This window comes from Eptatretus burgeri, chromosome 10, assembly GCF_056783735.1.
Source record: "Eptatretus burgeri isolate ZD-2024b chromosome 10, Ebu_testis_v1, whole genome shotgun sequence".
In the NCBI taxonomy this organism is placed as follows: Eukaryota; Metazoa; Chordata; class Myxini; order Myxiniformes; family Myxinidae; genus Eptatretus; species Eptatretus burgeri.
The window spans coordinates 5,165,259-5,183,510 of NC_140970.1; the positions used below are offsets into that span (position 1 = coordinate 5,165,259).

Below are 18,252 nucleotides of genomic sequence, written 5' to 3' on the forward strand. Positions count from 1 at the left end.
GTCACTCAAGTAAACCTTATATCTTATTCATTAAATATGATGTCAACAGTGCTGACAGAGTTATAGTTCTTTTCTCCAACATTTTTTTTGGGGGGGGGGGTTGGAAATCACTTAAAACATGTAGAAATGCAAAAAAAAATTCCTCTCTAACAATTTTTTTGGAGGGGGGGGAATTTTTTGGGGGGTTTGGAAATCACTTCAAACATGTAGAAATGCAAAAAAAATTTTTTTTTTCTCTAACATTTTTTTTTTGGGGGGGGGGCAAGTCCAAAATCTAATGGCATGATCCTTGGACCATACCTAACCCCCCCCCCCACCAAGTTTCGTCGAAATCCGTCGAGGAGTTTTTCCGTAATACAAAAAAGTTTAACATTTTCACGCTCACGCTCACGCCGGGAGTATCGCTATAGCTCTCTGTTCTTCAAACAGGCGAGCTAAAAAAAACAAGTTTAAGTTACCAAAAACTGAAAAATAATGTTAAATTCAGAGTTGTTAAAAAAGGCCCTTTTCATGGAACAAGTAATGGGTTATCAACTGCAGCTGTTCTGCAGCTGTCTGTCTGTCTGCAGGACAGCAGCTTCAAGCACAGCTTAACACTGGTCGAAGTACGGAGGTCTCAGTTTCAACTGTGAAGAGAAGACTTCGAGTGGCAGTAAGAAAGCCATTGCTAAGATGGCAAAATAAGAAAAAGAGGCTAGCTTGAGCCATGAAGCACCGCAATGGACTACTGAAAACTGGAAGAAGGTCTTATGGACCGATGAATCAAAATTTGAAATCTTCCGTTCATCACGCAGGTTGATTTTTGTATGCCACGGAGCAGGCGAAAGGATGGTTCCTCAGTGTGTGACACCAACTGTCAAACATGGAGGAGGAAACGTGATGATCTGGGGCTCTTTTGTGGATCCAGAGTCAGCGACTTGCACAGAGTGACTGGCACCCTGAACCAAAAGGGCTACCACAGCATTTTGCAGCACCATGCGATACCCTCTGTTCTTCACCTAGTTGGTCAGGGGTTCATCCTTCAGCAAGATAACGACCCAAAACATACCTCCAGGCAATGCCAGAACTACCTCAGAAGAAAGGAACAAGATGGTAGGCTTCAAATCATGGAATGGCCAGCACAGTCTCCAGACTTAAACCCCATCGAAATTCGATGGGGAAAATTTAAGATGGGGGAAGTCGAAAATAACTTTTTAAAATACCTCATTTACATCATCAGAGAAGAGTCTAAAATAAATAATATTTGCTCAACTACATTATCAGGGAAGAGTCGAAAATAACAATTTAAATTACCTCATTTACATCATCAGGGAAGAGTCTAAAATAAGTATTAATTAGCTCATCTATATCATCGGCAGAAGTCTAAAATAACAATTTAAAATACCTCATTTACATCATCAGCAGAAGAGTCTAAAACAACAATTTAAAATATCTTATTTACATCATCAGAGATGAGTCTAAAATAATAATTTGAAATATCTCATTTACATCATCAGAGAAGAGTCTAAAATAAATTTAAATTAGCTCATCTACATTGTCAGAGAAGAGTCCAAAAAAACAATTTAAAATACCTCGTTTACATCATCAGAGAAGAGTCTAAAATAATTTCAAATATCTCATCGCCATCATCAGTGGAAGAGTCTAAAATAACAATTTAAAATATCTCATTTACATCATCAGAGATGTCTAAAATAATAATTTGAAATATCTCATTTACATCAGAGAAGTCTAAAATAAATTTAAATTAGCTCATCTATATTGTCACAGAGGAGTCCAAAAATACAATTTAAAATACCTCATTTACATCATCAGAGAAGAGTCTAAAATAACAATTTAAAATATCTCATCGCCATCATCAGCGGAAGAGTCTAAAATAACAATTTAAAATATCTCATTTACATCATCAGAGATGAGTCTAAAATAATAATTTGAAATATCTTGTTTACATCATCAGAGAAGAGTCTAAAATAAATTTAAATTACCTCATCTACATTGTCAGAGAAGAGTCCAAAAAAACAATTTAAAATATCTCATTTACATCATCAGAGATGAGTCTAAAATTAATAATTTTAAATATCTCATTTACATCATCAGAGATGAGTCTAAAATAATAATTTGAAATATCTCATTTACATCATCAGGGAAGAGTCTGAAATAAATTTAAATTAGCTCATCTACATCATCAGGGAAGTCGAAAATAACTTTTTAAAATACCTCATTTACATCGTCAGAGAAGAGTCTAAAATAAATATTATTTGCTCAACTACATTATCAGGGAAGAGTCGAAAATAACAATTTAAATTACCTCATTTACATCATCAGGAAAGAGTCTAAAATAAGTATTAATTAGCTCATCTACATCATCGGCAGAAGTCTAAAATAACAATTTAAAATACCTCATTTACATCATCAGAGAAGAGTCTAAAATAACAATTTAAAATATCTCATCACCATCATCAGTGGAAGAGTCTAAAATAACAATTTAAAATATCTCATTTACATCATCAGAGATGTCTAAAATAATAATTTGAAATATCTCATTTACATCAGAGAAGTCTAAAATAAATTTAAATTAGCTCATCTATATTGTCACAGAGGAGTCCAAAAATACAATTTAAAATACCTCATTTACATCATCAGAGAAGAGTCTAAAATAACAATTTAAAATATCTCATCGCCATCATCAGCGGAAGAGTCTAAAATAACAATTTAAAATATCTCATTTACATCATCAGAGATGAGTCTAAAATAATAATTTGAAATATCTTGTTTACATCATCAGAGAAGAGTCTAAAATAAATTTAAATTCCCTCATCTACATTGTCAGAGAAGAGTCCAAAAAAACAATTTAAAATATCTCATTTACATCATCAGAGATGAGTCTAAAATAATAATTTTAAATATCTCATTTACATCATCAGAGAAGAGTCTAAAATCACAATTTAAAATATCTCATCGCCATCATCAGCGGAAGAGTCTAAAATAATAATTTGAAATATCTCATTTACATCATCAGGGAAGAGCTGAAATAAATTTAAATTAGCTCATCTACATCATCAGGGAAGACGAAAATAACTTTTTAAAATACCTCATTTACATCATCAGAGAAGAGTCTAAAATAAATAATATTTGCTCAACTACATTATCAGGGAAGAGTCGAAAATAACAATTTAAATTACCTCATTTACGTCATCAGGGAAGAGTCTAAAATAAGTATTAATTGGCTCATCTACATCATCGGCAGAAGTCTAAAATAACAATTTAAAATACCTCATTTACATCATCAGCAGAAGAGTCTAAAACAACAATTTAAAATATCTTATTTACATCATCATTGATGAGTCGAAAATAATAATTTGAAATATCTCATTTACATCATCAGAGAAGAGTCTAAAATAAATTTAAATTAGCTCATCTACATCATCAGAGAAGTCTAAAATAACAATTTAAAATATCTCATTTACATCAGAGATGTCTAAAATAAATTTAAATTGGCTCATCTATATTGTCAAAGAGGGGTCCAAATTTTTTTTTAAAATACCTCATTTACATCATCAGAGAAGAGTCGAAAATAACAATTTAAAATATCTCATTTACATCATCAGAGATGTCTAAAATAATAATTTGAAATATCTCATTTACATCAGAGAAGTCTAAAATAAATTTAAATTACCTCATCTACATTGTCAGAGAAGAGTCCAAAAAAAATTTAAAATACCTCATTTACATCATCAGAGAAGAGTCTAAAATAACAATTTAAAATATCTCATCGCCATCATCAGTGGAAGAGTCTAAAATAACAATTTAAAATATCTCATTTACATCATCAGAGACTAGTCTAAAATAAATTTAAATTCCCTCAACTACATTTTCAGGGAGGAGTCTAAAATAACAATTTATATCTCATCTACATCATCAGCAGAAGAGTCTAAAAAAACAATTTTAAATACCTCATTTACATAATCAGGGAAGAGTAAAATAAATTTAAGTTATCTCATCTACCTCAACAGGGAAGTGTCTAAAATAACAATTTAAAACATCTCATCGACATCATCAGAGAAGAGTCCAAAATATAAATTTATAATACCTCATTTACCTCATCAGGAAAGAGTATAAAACAGCAATTTAAAATATAATATCAACATCATCAGGGAGGAGTCTAAAATAACAATGTAAAATAGCTCATCTACATCATCAGAGGAGAGTATAAAATAGCAATTTAAAACATCTCATCTACATCATCAGAGAAGAGTCCAAAATATAAATTTATAATACCTCATTTACCTCATCAGGAAAGAGTATAAAACAGCAATTTAAAATATAATATCAACATCACCAGGGAGGAGTCTAAAATAACAATGTAAAATATCTCATCTACATCATCAGAGGAGAGTATAAAATAGCAATTTAAAACAGCCTGTCAACATCATCATGGAAGAATCTAAAATAACAATTTAAAATACCTCATTCACATAATCAGGGAAGAGTCGAAAATAAATTTAAATTAACTCATCTGCATCAGGGTAGAGTATAGAATAACAATATAAAATAGTTCATATACATCAATGGTTCCCAACCTTTTTCTGATCATTACTCATTTTAGACATCGAAATTCACATATTACCTCCTTCACCCTCCCAAAAGAAGTAGGTTTTTTTCTCCAAATCATTGCATATTTATTGCAGATTATTGCATATTTATATGAGATGCATATTCATTGCAGAGCATAAAATCCCCTGCCAAAAAAAATCTGACAATGTGTTCAAAAAGTCAATGAGAAGGTTGATGCTGAACAGATGATACCAATTCCTGAATTCTGGGCTCAATCACACTGAGTGCACATCAGAGATTGTCTTCTATGTCCAGTCGGTTTCTTAACTTCATTTTCATATGCACTAGCACTTAAAATGCACTCAGGTCAGGACAGCTATGGGAGCATGTGTCAGAGCAGTGCGTCGCTGCTTCCACTTTCCGCTGGTACTCCAGGGGCCTCCGTCTGGCCATCCCCCAGGCAGATGCCTGGCCCAACCCCATCTCCTTGAGATTCTGATCAACCTGCTGCAACTACGAGGCACGTGGTTGGCCCATTGGCCTACTCCACTCACGAGGCTCCTTCGCTGAGAGAATCTGCAGAGCAGGATCAGCATCAGGAAAACGATCCACATGTCTATACAGCCACAGCTGACGCTCACGGACGACGCATGTGACAAATCTCATTTGAGTCACTCTCAGCACCCACTCACTGGACACAAAGTCTGTCCTGCAAGAGCCAAGGATTCTCCGAAGAGACCTAGTACCAAAGGAATTAAGTCTCCATCTCAGATCTCTTGTCAAAGTCCAAGTCTCACAATCATAGAGCAAGACTGGAAGCACCAAGGACCTAAAGACTCAGACTTTCGTCCTCCCACACGCCACCCCCATGATCCAGTAAATCCACGACTCCCCACGCCCGACCCTAATGTCTATTGATTTCTGGCTCACAGCCAGCAGAGACATAAATATAACTGCCAAGGTAATTTAATCTTGCTGTGACCTCAACATACTCACCACAAACATGTACAGACAAGATAGCAGCATCCAATATGTCATTGAAAGCCTGGATTCTCGTTTTGACCCAGGAAAACCGTAATCCCAGTGGCTTTGACTCCTCATTTAGCATCTCGAGGGCCCCTAAAAGGATCTCCAGAATCTCCTCAAAGATGATGGCATCATCGGCGAAATCAAGGACAGAGATATTAACATTCCGAAACGATGCACCGGAGCTTGATCTCTCCGACATCCTCCCCAGAATCCAGTCCATACAAACACTGCAAAGTGTGGAGGCCAGTACACACTCCTGACAAATAAGTCGTAGATGGTATCACTACATCTCATAGCACTCTCAGTACCAGGCTATAGTTCAGACATCAGATTGATCACTTTTGGGAGTACCCCATGAAGACCAAGAATCCTCCAGATGGCATCCCATTTCACTGAATCAAATGCTTTGCAGAGATCAAGATAGGCTGCAAGAAGCCCCTGCCGAAACTCATCTGCGTTTGGTGAGCACCCGAAGAGCAAGGATATAGTCAATCGTTGACCTCTTTGGTGTAAAGCCTGACTGCTCAGGATGCTGGTGCTCAAGCAGATGGTGGCAAAATCGATCAAGAATTATCCAAGCAAAGACCTTACCCGGCACTGAGAGCAGCATCATCCCTCGGTGGTTGGTGTAGTCCTGGCAATCACCCTTCCCTTTCCAGAGAGGGACAACAAGGCCCTTCTTCCAGTCAGTTGGGATGATGACTGTGTTGCAGGCATGGAAAAGACCTGCATACAATGACATGAGTACAGCATTTCCACCAGCCTTGAGAAGTTCAACATGGATGCCATAGATCCCAGGAGCTTTCCCACATTTCAACCGTTTCACTGCAGCCTGTTTCCACAAACGAAAGTGAATCACAGTTGATTCAACGGTCAGCAATAAGAATATCAAAATGCCTGCCATCCAAGGCGACAGCCGGTGGATCAACCTGGTTCAGTCGCTCAAAATAACCGGCCTAGTGGAAAACGCTTCGACTCCTCTGTCAAGAGCCCACCACCCTACACTCTAACTGCAGTACAACGAGGGATGGGCTTTGACGAGCGCAATGCATGAATTCCCTTGTAAGCAGGATGAGAATCACTTAACCACAGGTGATGCTCTACCCCCTCTCAGATTTCTTGCACATAGGCCTCCTTGTCTACCCTTAGCACAAGTACAGTTTTACACCTCAGCTCTCTGCACAGCTTAGCCCTGCCATAAGCCTGGCCTTGCAACTCTGGTCAATGGTATTCAGTGTCCCTTGAGAGAGAAAATTATTCTTTGCCCTACGGTGAGTTCCAAGACATCGAGTGGCAACATCAAGGATGGTGGTCTTGAAGGAATTCCACAACTCTTCAGGATTCCCCAAACCACCTGGACCACCCAAATCCCTACTCAGCCTGTTTGCCAACTCCTCAGCTGCCCTCTCATCCTTGAGCTTGCCACAATCTACCGTAGGCTGGGATCGTACCATCCTCACAGATTTAATCTGCAACTTCAGTGTTGATACAACAAGCCTGTGGTCGGTATTGAGGAACTGAGCACTCTGGCAGACCCTGCAGTTCTGGATCATTCTCCAGTGACCAACAACGAGCACATGGTCAATCTTCTTTGCCACACCACCAGCGTTGGAATACCAAGTCCAGCGATGAGCCTGTGGGTGCTGAAACCATGACCCAGCCACCCTAAGTCCATTACTTCTTGCAAAGTGAAGGAAATTAGTGCTATTCTGGTTCAGAGTTCCAAACCCATGGGGACCTACACATGTCTCATAACCATTCCTATCAGTTCCAGTCGATGCATGGAAATTCCCCAAGACTAAAAGAGTATCTCACCTGGGGCACTGATCAACCACAGACTTGAGTGCAGCATTGAACGCATCGTTCAGGGTGACATCACTCGCCTCAGTCCGAGCATATGCAGAGACCAGGGAAATGACACCCAAAGAGTGACGAATCCGAAGTCTTATAATACGCTCATTGCCCGTTGTTACCTCAATTATCATTGGAGTCAGCTTATTGGACACAGGTACAGCAACTCCTTGGGCATGGTAACCATCAGAGTGACCAGACTAATCGGAGGTGTAACCACCCACCATGATGTCGCCACTATCCAGTCTCTGAAACCCAGAGAGAGCTGCAATACCTATCTTCAAATGCTTGAGCTCAGATGATAACAGAGACAGGTGATCATCCTCTCTTCGAGATAGGACATTCAATCCAGACATCCACCCGAAGGGACCGCCTCAGGGTAACCCAAGGAAACCTCAGTCTGGTGGATGACACCTCAGCAGCACTCCACCACACACTACCGGAATCTGACCCTGGAAGGTTTCCCCGTGGTTTTGCTCGTATCAAGGAACGGGGGTCCTGAAGGCTTTGCCCCAATCCCATCATCCGTTGATCTGCCCTGCAGAGGGCAGCTGCACAGGAGGTACTCCCACGGAGTGCATTTTCAGATTTGACAATTGTGGATTTTGCAGAATGAAGTGTTATATGGTGGCCGGAGTGCAAATCCTGCCACCAACCTCATAATAAGAAGTCACCCAACTGCAGGAGGACATCTGCAGACACAGTTGGGCACTAGATATGGATGGCCTTGGCTCACAAGGAGCTACTCCACCCTTTGACAGGTTTTGCTTTTAATCCTGCTGGGTGTCCAGATCCATACACCCTCTTCACCCAAAAACCTGGTGTGGGAGATGGCTTACTCGTGGACAACGCGACCATGAAACGGGTAAATACAGGTTTACATGGTACCTGGAGTAAGCCACAGATCTAATCTCGCTTGACCTGACAATAAACACTCTCACACCTGTTTGTGGATCCAAATGAAAATAAATGATGAATAGTGATGTCAAAAAGTCTGGGCTGCAATTCAGTCATAGCTACTCAAAACACTGGCAGTGATTCTTTCTGGAATTTGAGCTTCACGCTCAAATCTTCTTTCATAGTTGCAAGTTGAGTCTGTGTCTGGTAGTTGTCATAGGGTATCGCCGTTACTGGCGATCGGAAAGGATCCTGCATGATGCCTGGCATATCCATATCTGTTTCTGGGAAGTATCTTTCAAAATCAGTTTGTGGGGCTGCCAGATGCCCAGAAATCCAGAAGTGCCCTGAAAATTACTCAAAATTTTCACAAAGGCCAAATTTATCTCGCAGTAATCACCGACAAGCATGTAAATCAAAAATTAAACAAGTCCGACCGTTATCTGTGAGATTTCACTCATCTAAATGTGATCTCGTTGTCAAATCTCATTGCTGCAAGAATCCGCACTAAATGCGGATTTCAATCTCCTGGTACCAGGGTATCACTGTGGTGATAGCCTTGGGCCGAAGTTGTCATGGAGCATGTCTTATGTCACGTATGCACCTGATTGCATCATTTTCCGGGAAGCGAGCTGCTTATGATTCTGAGAACTGCAATCGAAGCACCAGTCCCGTCCCCAGAAACACCGGAGACAAGGGTGAAGAATGAATAGTGAAATGTTTGGAGGTTTATCTTTTTACCTTCGCATTCTGCAAAAGGTTATGTTTTGGTCGGAGTGTATTTATTTATTTATTTGTAATCTTGTGATTCGTATAACTCAAAAAGTATTAAACCGAATTGCATGAAATTTGGTGGGATGATTGGTTATTAGCCAGAAAGCATTCGATTAGATTTTGGGATCGTTCGGGTCAAAGGTCAAGGTCTAAGTCACGAAAAGGTCAAAATCGTCTTTTTACGATAACACGGTCAATTTTTATTCAATTTGCATGCAACTAACGCCAAAATGTTCAGAATTCAACGCCTCATCTTGTGATATGCAATATGACACAATGACGCCCATACTCTTGTCTAAGATTATTATGCATGGTAATGGAAATGACTGTTTTATTAATATGATTGTCAGGAACGCTCATTTGCCCCGGGGAGAAGCCAAATTACCCCTTTGGAGGTAATTACCCCCAGGTTGGGATCACTGGCTCTACATCATAAGGAACTAGAACGGGCACTCATAGAGCGCATACCTTCGCCGCCACTACTTTTTTGTTCTTGGTATGAGTGTGGGGAACTGGTTTGATGCTGGTTTCATGCAAATCAAATAAGAATTGACTGAGTTATGCCGAAAACCGCATATTTTTCAAGGGCGTGACCCCCCCCCCCCGACATTTTACCCCAACCGGTGACATGTGTTATGACATCATTGTGTCACAAGATTGGGCATTAAATTCTGAACATTTTGGTGCTGGGTTCATGTAAAGCGGACAAGAATTTACCGCGTTCTGACAAAACCGCATATTTTTCAAGGTCGTGACCCCCCTGACCTTTGACCCCCTAACCGGTAACAAGAGTATGGGCGTCATTGTGTCATATTGCATATCACAAGATGAGGCATTGAATTCTGAACATTTTGGCGTTAGTTGCATGCAAATTGAATAAAAATTGACCGTGTTATCGTAAAAAGACAATTTTGACCTTTTCGGGATTGACCTTGACCTTTGACCCGAGCGATCCCAAAATTTAATCGAATGCTTCCTGGCTAATAACCAATCATCCCACAAAATTTCATGCAATTCGGTTTAATACTTTTTGAGTTATACGAATCACAAGATTACAAATAAATAAATAAATAAATAAATACACGCCGACCAAAACATAACCTTTCGCAGAATGCGAAGGTAAAAAGTCTGAAATAATTTAAAATAGTTTATCATCAGTCAGGGGAAAATGAGAGTTGTGGGACATATGCCCCCCTTCCCAATTTATGTATAAGTGATGGGGGAAAGCAAAATACTATTTGACCATCCTTCCAAAATATGACCCATCCAAATGAATTTGACAGCTCAAAATATTATTTTGGTTGTAAATTTGAAATTACAAAAACACAAGATGAAGAAACCAAAGAGGAGGGAGTTTATGTGAGAATGAAATACCCTGAATTGATAACATCTCCTCAAGAGTTTTATGAAAATGAAGGCCATGTTTTGGATGAGCTTCAGAGGTATAAATTGGGTGATTATGAAAATCCTGTTCAAGGAAGTGGGTTCAACTTTAATAAAATCCTTTTTTAAGATATATACATCATGAAACCAAATCCTCTTAATGCTTCTTCATATGTCAATTTGTTGATTGAAATAAAACTTTAAAACGTGGTTGTTAATATCAAAAACAAAAATAACAAATGTTTGCTCTGGTCCGATTTTAGGATATAATAGACGATCCATGAACCCGTTGGGTTCCCGTTATGACAGCGGTTGATGAAAAAACAATCATTTCAAGAAAAAAAAAAAAGATAGCTCCAGCATACGATACCACTGAGGTTGTTTGTAATTATCAAATAATCCCGAAGAGTACTTCACTGAACCTGGAATTGAGTTTTTTAATAATTTTTTTTCATTGCCCAATTTTGACGAAACTTGATACTGCACACCACAGGAGAATAGTGAGTAAGGTGGCCATTTAAAAAATGTGCTATCGTGTACTATTTTGGCTGTATTTCAGGAACATACAAGATGAGAGTTTTATTAATATATAGATAGATAGATGAGCTGATGCCTTTGTTTCCACAAAGGCATCAGCTCATGTCTGGTCCAGTTGTAGTCAGAGTTGAGGGTTGACAGAAGCTTTCCCACCTTTTCAAGTGCTAAAGATACAGAATTGAGGAGCAGTTGTGGATCGTTGATTGACTCCAATCTTCAAGTTTGGCCACAAATGTTCAATTGGGTTGAAGTCTGAACTTTGACTGGGCAACTGGAACATATATTTTATTCTAATTCAGCCACAACAGTGTGGTTTTAGCTTTGTGCTTCGGATCAGTGTCCTGCTAAAATTTGAATCTCCTACCCAGTTTTTGAAGGTGAGACTTGAAGAATGCAGTTCATCAACGATCCCCATAAAATTTGGCAGAACTAGAGCAACTTTCACGTGAAGAATAGGCAAAGATTTCACCATCTCACTGTGCAAAGCTGGAAGAGACCTCCCCAAAAAAACTCGTAGCAGTCATTGCTGCAAAAAGTGCTTCCACCAAGTACCCAGTTTCAGAGTACCCACTTTCAGAATCATAGGTGACAAGCAGGTTTTCATCAAGGATCCTCCTGTACTTTGCACTGACCATTGTCCCTTCTTTCCTGACGTGCTTGTCAGTCCCTGTGGAAGAAAAGCAGTCCCATAACATGATGCTGCCACCACCATGCTTGACAGTAGGGATGGTGTTGACTGTGAGGTGTGAAATGTGTTGGGCTTGCACCAGATGTGACACTTTGAATTTCGACCTCACGTTAAATTTTTGTCTCAACTGACCACAAAACTTTTCTCCACGTACCTGTGGTATCATTAACATGCTTTTCACAAACTCCATACAAGCTTTTAGATGAGTCTTTTTCAGTAATGGCTTTTTTCTTGCCACCTGTCCATAGAGGCCAGCTTTGTGAAGGGTACGGGATAGTGTTGATTGATGAACTCTCACCCCCATCTCAGACATAGAGACTTGCAGATCTTTCAAAGTCATTGTTCGATTTACAGTGACATCCCAAACCAGTTTCCTCCTTTCCCACCTGCTGAGTTTGGATGGGCGACCCGACCTGCACAGAGTTTGGGGGGTATGGTATGTCTTCCACTTCTTAATGATGGATTTCACCATACTCAAAGAGATAATGAGTGATTGAAGTCTTGTTATAATGCTCTCCTGAATGGTGCTTCTCCACCACTTTACGTCTGACTTCTTTGGAAAGCTCCTTGATCTTCATGTTTGCTTTCTAGGTTGACCAAGTGAGTTGCACCTTAAAACTCCTTAGATAAGTGGGTAGTTTGATTATTAAGTTAAACCAGTTCTTATTCTGCAGCCATGTGGCTGCCTTGGGTGTGAGTTGGTGTAGGGCTAAAAGTCCTCCTGATAGCTACCTCAAGGGACAGTGTGACATGATGTGCTCCATCGTTTCGACTCCACAGTCACAGAGCGCATCCAGCCTCATCCTCCATCGGTGGAGGGTGCTACCACAACAGCCATGTCCAGTGTGGAGCCTGTTGAGGGCTGTGCATTGCCTACATGGAAGTGTGAAACCAGGTGGAGCAATGGTTGAATGATGTGCAACATGTTTATTAAGAGCTGTGGCAGCCTCCCAGATGGCCCTCCACAAATCGGCTTCGCTACGATGGGCCGATCCCTCATCTGGTAAGGAGCTTAGCGCAGTTCCATGGTGGTTTTTGGGACTTGAGGCGACAGCACAGGTGTTTAACGAGAAGGCGCTGGGCTGGAATTTCGGCAGCTAAAACGTGGCTGAAGTATCGGGATGACAGCACAATCCTTTGGATGGCTGGTGGAGCAATGTTACAGAGGATAGGAAGCCATTCAGTCTTTGTTGGCTTGAGGCTTCCAGGTACTGTTCTCTTAATGGCATTTAACTAAATGTTAAATCCTACCGTCTCCCCAGGGAGAAGCCATTCAGTCTCGCCGACCGGACTGGCACAGAATACTCTGCCATCAAGTATATGAGGGTGAGAGTCGCCACGTTTGAGGTGTTAGCAACTGCTCCCCATGATGTTCTGGCCACTTTCTAGATGAGGTTTACCCATGCCCTGACTTTCGCCTTGCATCTTTGCAGGTGTTATTTGTAGATCAGGATCCGGTCAAATGTACAGATGTAACCCCAAGGTATTTAGGATAACAGACATTTTCAACATTCACACCACAAAATGTCACATCTACCTCTGCATTTGCTGTGCGATTATCAAAATCGTGGGTGCAGATGACTGTTTCGGTGGGGTTTGGATGGAGCTTCCATTTGTGTAAGTACTCCTCCAGTATGCACAGATCTCGGGTGAGTTGGTTCCCAACACATTTTAGGTCAGGGCCCTGCACTTTGAGTGTGATGTCATCAGCATGGGCGAGTGTGAAGGAGGTCGTCGTGGGCAGGTCTCTAACATCTATATATATATATATGACTAAAACTCTCATCTTGTATGTATGTACACTACCGGTCAAAAGTTTTAGAACACCCCCATTTTTCCAGTTTTTGCTGAAATTGAAGCAGTTTAATGTTTCACTGTACTCTGAAATTAAAGCAGAGAACAAATAAACAATTACAGATAAAAAGAAATCATGGAATCGTTTTGTTGAACAAAATTTAATCTAAACTTTTGACTCATCAAAGTAGCCACCTTTTGCAGATATAACAGCTGAACACACTCGCGGCATTCTTTCCACAATGGAAATCACATATTCTTCGGAAAGTTCTTCCCAACACTGTTGCAGAAGTTCCCACAAATGTGTTGCACTTGTAGGTTGCTTTGCTTTCACCTGATGATGTAAATGAGGTAATTTAAATTGTTATTTTCGACTCTTCCCTGATAATGTAGTTGAGCAAATATTATTTATTTTAGACTCTTCTCTGATGATGTAAATGAGGTATTTTAAAATTATTTTCGACTTCCCTGATGAGGTAGATGAGCTAATTTAAATTTATTTCAGACTCTTCCCTGATGATGTGGATGAGATATTTTGAGTTGCTATTTTAGACTCTTCCCTGATGATGTAGATGTGCTAATTTAAAATTATCTTAGACTCTTCCCTGATGATGGAGATGTGCTAATTTAAATTTATTTTAGATTCTTCCCTGATGATGTAGATGTGCTAATTTAAAATTATCTTAGACTCTTCCCTGATGATGAAGATGTGCTAATTTAAAATTATCTTAGACTCTTCCCTGATGATGAAGATGAGATATTTTAAATTGTTATTTTAGACTCTTCTCTGATGATGTAAATGAGGTATTTTAAATTGTATTTTTGGACTCCTCTGTGACAATATAGATGAGCTAATTTAAATTTATTTTAGACTTCTCTGATGTAAATGAGACTAACAGCTTGCGTCAATCACACTTGAGTGATTGACGCAAAACTTTCGACATCGAAGCACTGACCCGTGGATAATTCTTTTAAATAAAGTCACATGCTGATTGGATGGAAAATGCAGCCGGCGTTCCAAAAAGTCCGTTTTCTATAAGCATGGATTTCAGGGTGTTTCACGTATTAAGAATATTATTTTATATTTTAATATTTCAAAATGTTTTGGACTTTACCCTGATGATGTAGACAAGCTATTTTAAGTTGTAATTGTGCACTGTCCCCTGAGATACATAGGTAAGAAAATAGACACTCGATATATCAGTTTGAAGATTACAGGGAACCTCATGTACAGAACTTCATCCCTTGTCAAGCGAAAATGATAAAATGACAAGACAATGGATGGTGATGGGAGAGACAAATATTCAAAATCATAGGTAAGGGGAAGGTGTGGGAGCATTGGGGAGGTTTTGAGGTGTGGGATGGTTGAGGTTGAAGGGTGTGGGGGAGTTGAGGTGTGTAGGCGAATATGAAAAAGTAGGTGTAATGGGGAGTGTGGGAGGGTCAGCAAGAGAAGAGAGGGAAATTCAAGAGGGGTTAGTGGGGTTGAAAAGTCTAGTTTGGATGTGCACTGTATGTGTGAGCGGTGGTAATGGTTTGCTAGTGCGAGAATGGTGGTGAGAAAGGGAAATGTTTATCAGATAAAAGGGATGTGCATGGAGCTGCCTGGGGAGGGTATCAAAATACATCAGATTTGCGTACATAATAAATAAAAGCCTCATTTTCAACTCGAAAGGTGAAAAGTAGTTCAACAAATAATTTTCGTATTTTGACTTTTCCATTAACATTTGTGCCAATCGAAGAGATGACGCATTAATTGCCATCAGGAATTCACGAAGTGTTGCAAGCTCAACCTAAAGATAAAAAATTAAAACAACAACTCCACGAGCATGAGACAACGAGGGCAAGGCAAACAAAGGATGCACACGTTGTGGCTGCCGAAGTTATGCACAGCGAGCTCATTTGCATATGATTGAGACGGAGCAGGGTTGTCAGACATATTATACTTATCGTATTTATACGATTATTTCAACCTTTGTACAATGTATGATCAAAAATTGCAAAAATGGGCAAATATCCGATAATCCGAAAGAGTACTCGACCTCTAATCTACGTTTCACAAAAGTTTTTCTCTGCTGTGCATTCTCACCCGTGAAAAAATTGAATATTGGGATGAGAGTATCGTAAAGGCCTGATAAAAAAAGCCTCATTTTAAAATTGAAAGGTGAAAAGTGGTTCAACAAATAATTTTCTTATTTTGACTTTTCCCTTAACATTTGTGCCAATCGAGGAGAAGTGGTATGAGATACCAATGAAGAGCAATGACGACAACGTCACCATCACCACAATCAATGACAACTGCAACTGTTTCACAGGATTGAATGTGATGCATAACAAATTTGGCTAATATATTTTCTCACTGTGACTTAACATGTTTCAGGTGATCTTACCTTTGACTATTAATAATAGCTTAATGTGCTTTCAACGGGGCTATAAAGAAAGGTAGCCAGTAAAGTACGACTTTTTGAATATACGATAATTTTCTGAAAATACGATAATTTTGAGGTGCCAATGCGATATTTCAACTTTTCAGATCTGGTAACCCTGAGACCGAACTGCCTTGGCGTGGCGGAGGGACACAAATGGGCCTCAAGCCTTCAAAGGTCCACTCTGGCGAAGGTCGTCATGCTTATGCAGATCGAAGCGTCCTGATGCTGGTTGGCTTATGGCAGCTCACCTGTACCTGGACGCATCTATCTGCGGGATGGTGATGTTGATCGTGAATATTTTGTTTGTGAGCGCGGAAGGCAGCGTCCTTTTGCATGGGGGTGAGCCGGCCATCTGGCCCAGACTATAAGATAGGCTGTGAGGCCTAGGCTGCCGCTTTGGTGCAGTTTAGTATAAATCGGGGTCGAGTACGCAGTTGTGGCCTCACTTTCCTCACCGTGCGAGATCTCTCTCCACCGCCAAGTGCGTTGAGGCATTGGGCTAACCCAAGTTCCGATTGCATACCCCTTGCGACAGTTATCCATTCTGCCGTTCATGCTGCCCATTGTGAAGCAGTTGATGGGCTGGAAGAAAGGCGAGCAAGCCAGCCAGGAGGAGAAGTGGTATGAGAAGGCCATCAAGAACCTTGTGAAGAAACTGAAGAAGACCGGGCAGCTGGAAGAGCTGGAAAAGGCCATCACAAACCAGAGCGGCACCACAAAGTGCATCACCATCCCCAGGTACCTCAGTTTCTGGAAACTTGGAAGGGTATTTATCTCGCAGGGGCATTACCCAGTGTTGTGTCTGGTTTGTACTCCTAAAGCGTTTGTGTCCTGGCACTCCATGACCTCACAATGGTTGATCTTTCGCTTGTTCAAGGATCGTTCACTAATGATTAAATCTCGATCCTCCATAAGGCGACTCGCAGTTATCCTTGTCCTCGCAAAGCACCATCTCTGGTCGTTACCGCACGATGTGGTTATGATTTGTAAATTTTCTCGGTGTTGTGAAGGTGGTGGTTTTGAGCACTTCATTTAACCAAAGTCCAGAGTTCGTGCTATTTTTTTTCTCATTCCCATCTGAGCAGCTAGTTGGTGATTCTTGGATCCCGGGCTCAAATCCGGTGTACATTGTGGCCTAATACACTTTTAATTTGCCAAAAGTGCAAGGTGGTCAAAATATCCTGTTTCTCCAAACAAACAAATAATTATTTTTCACTTTATCTCGTCCATTCTCTTGAGAAGTTCAAATAATGGATGTACTGTAATTAGGGTTGTGATTGAGGAGGGGTGTTGGATGTGGGGTGGGGTGAGGTGGGGGAAGGGTGCAGAGCATTTGCCACACATGAATTATATTAATACGCGAAGCCATATTTTGTGGACGTATCTCCACCGAAACTGACGGACGGATTGTCGCCACTTTCGGCATGCTGGTGCTCTGTGGTCTAATGTACAGCATAGGCTATGTGAGATCGCGCCAGACGGAAAGGTTGAGGAATTTTTGGCGATTTTCTAATTTTTACATTCTTTTGCATGGCGACGTGTGACGTCACCGCTGAGAGGCGTAATGCCACTCCTAGAAAACAGTGTCTGCAATGTAAAACCCTCTTCTGCACATGCTGACTACCTCAGAAGGTGCATTTGACACAAAAAATTTTAACAAGAAACATTGTATATAAAGAAATTCTATAAATCACATTGTGATCACTGGCTATACTGACGTCCGAACGAACCCTCACCTCCGAAACTTCGTGCGGAGCGCAAGTTTGGATAGTCTATAGTACACGAAAGAAGCCGTGTCTGGTTGCTGGTCATGTTTTCACCCCCTATATCTGTTTGTTACTTGGCCAAAAAAAACATGTTTTGACAAGTATGTTGATCACCTCCGTTTGTGTGTACGTCTTTTATTTTTTTTGTTAACATTGTCGAGGCTCGTATGAGAGCGAACACACAACGCACAGCAAGGGGTGCATGAGACAAAAGGGGTGGGGGAGGGAAGGACTAAACAGTGGGGAACAGAGACATTAGGAGATCTGTGGAAGGGAGAGGAATGGGGCGGGGAACATGGGGTATACATGATGGACACTACAGGGACTTTCAGGAAGGAATGCAGGAAATTTGAGAGAGTTGGGTTTGGGGTGGATTAACGGGGGTAGAAAAGATCGAGGTTTTGGATGGGAGAAGATAAGAGGTGGTGGTGAACAGCTATTTTGAAGACCTGGATGGAAGAATGGGATTTAAGAGAGTGTGGGAGTTTATTCCAAAGGCAGGAAAAAAAGAGGAATGAAAGAGTGAAGGTAAGCAGTAATTCTTGATTTTCGT

General features: G+C 40.4%; 1 protein-coding gene and 1 long non-coding RNA gene across 7 annotated transcripts in view; one reads left to right on the forward strand and one right to left on the reverse strand.

Moving 5' to 3' along the window:
• The window catches only part of LOC147017872 (uncharacterized), a 98,168-nt gene that overhangs the window by 57,685 nt on the left and 22,231 nt on the right, over nt 1-18,252 (reverse strand). The window lies entirely within an intron of this gene.
• Nucleotides 16,075-18,252, forward strand: part of LOC147017873 (SMAD family member 3-like) — a 206,322-nt gene continuing 204,144 nt past the window's right edge. For all 6 annotated transcript variants that reach the window (XM_085896933.1, XM_085896930.1, XM_085896936.1 and 3 more), the window contains exon 1: nt 16,075-16,671. In XM_085896933.1, coding sequence (XP_085753059.1) covers nt 16,487-16,671 — 185 coding nt within the window. In that variant the 5' untranslated portion in view covers nt 16,075-16,486. The remainder of the gene's footprint in view (nt 16,672-18,252) is intronic.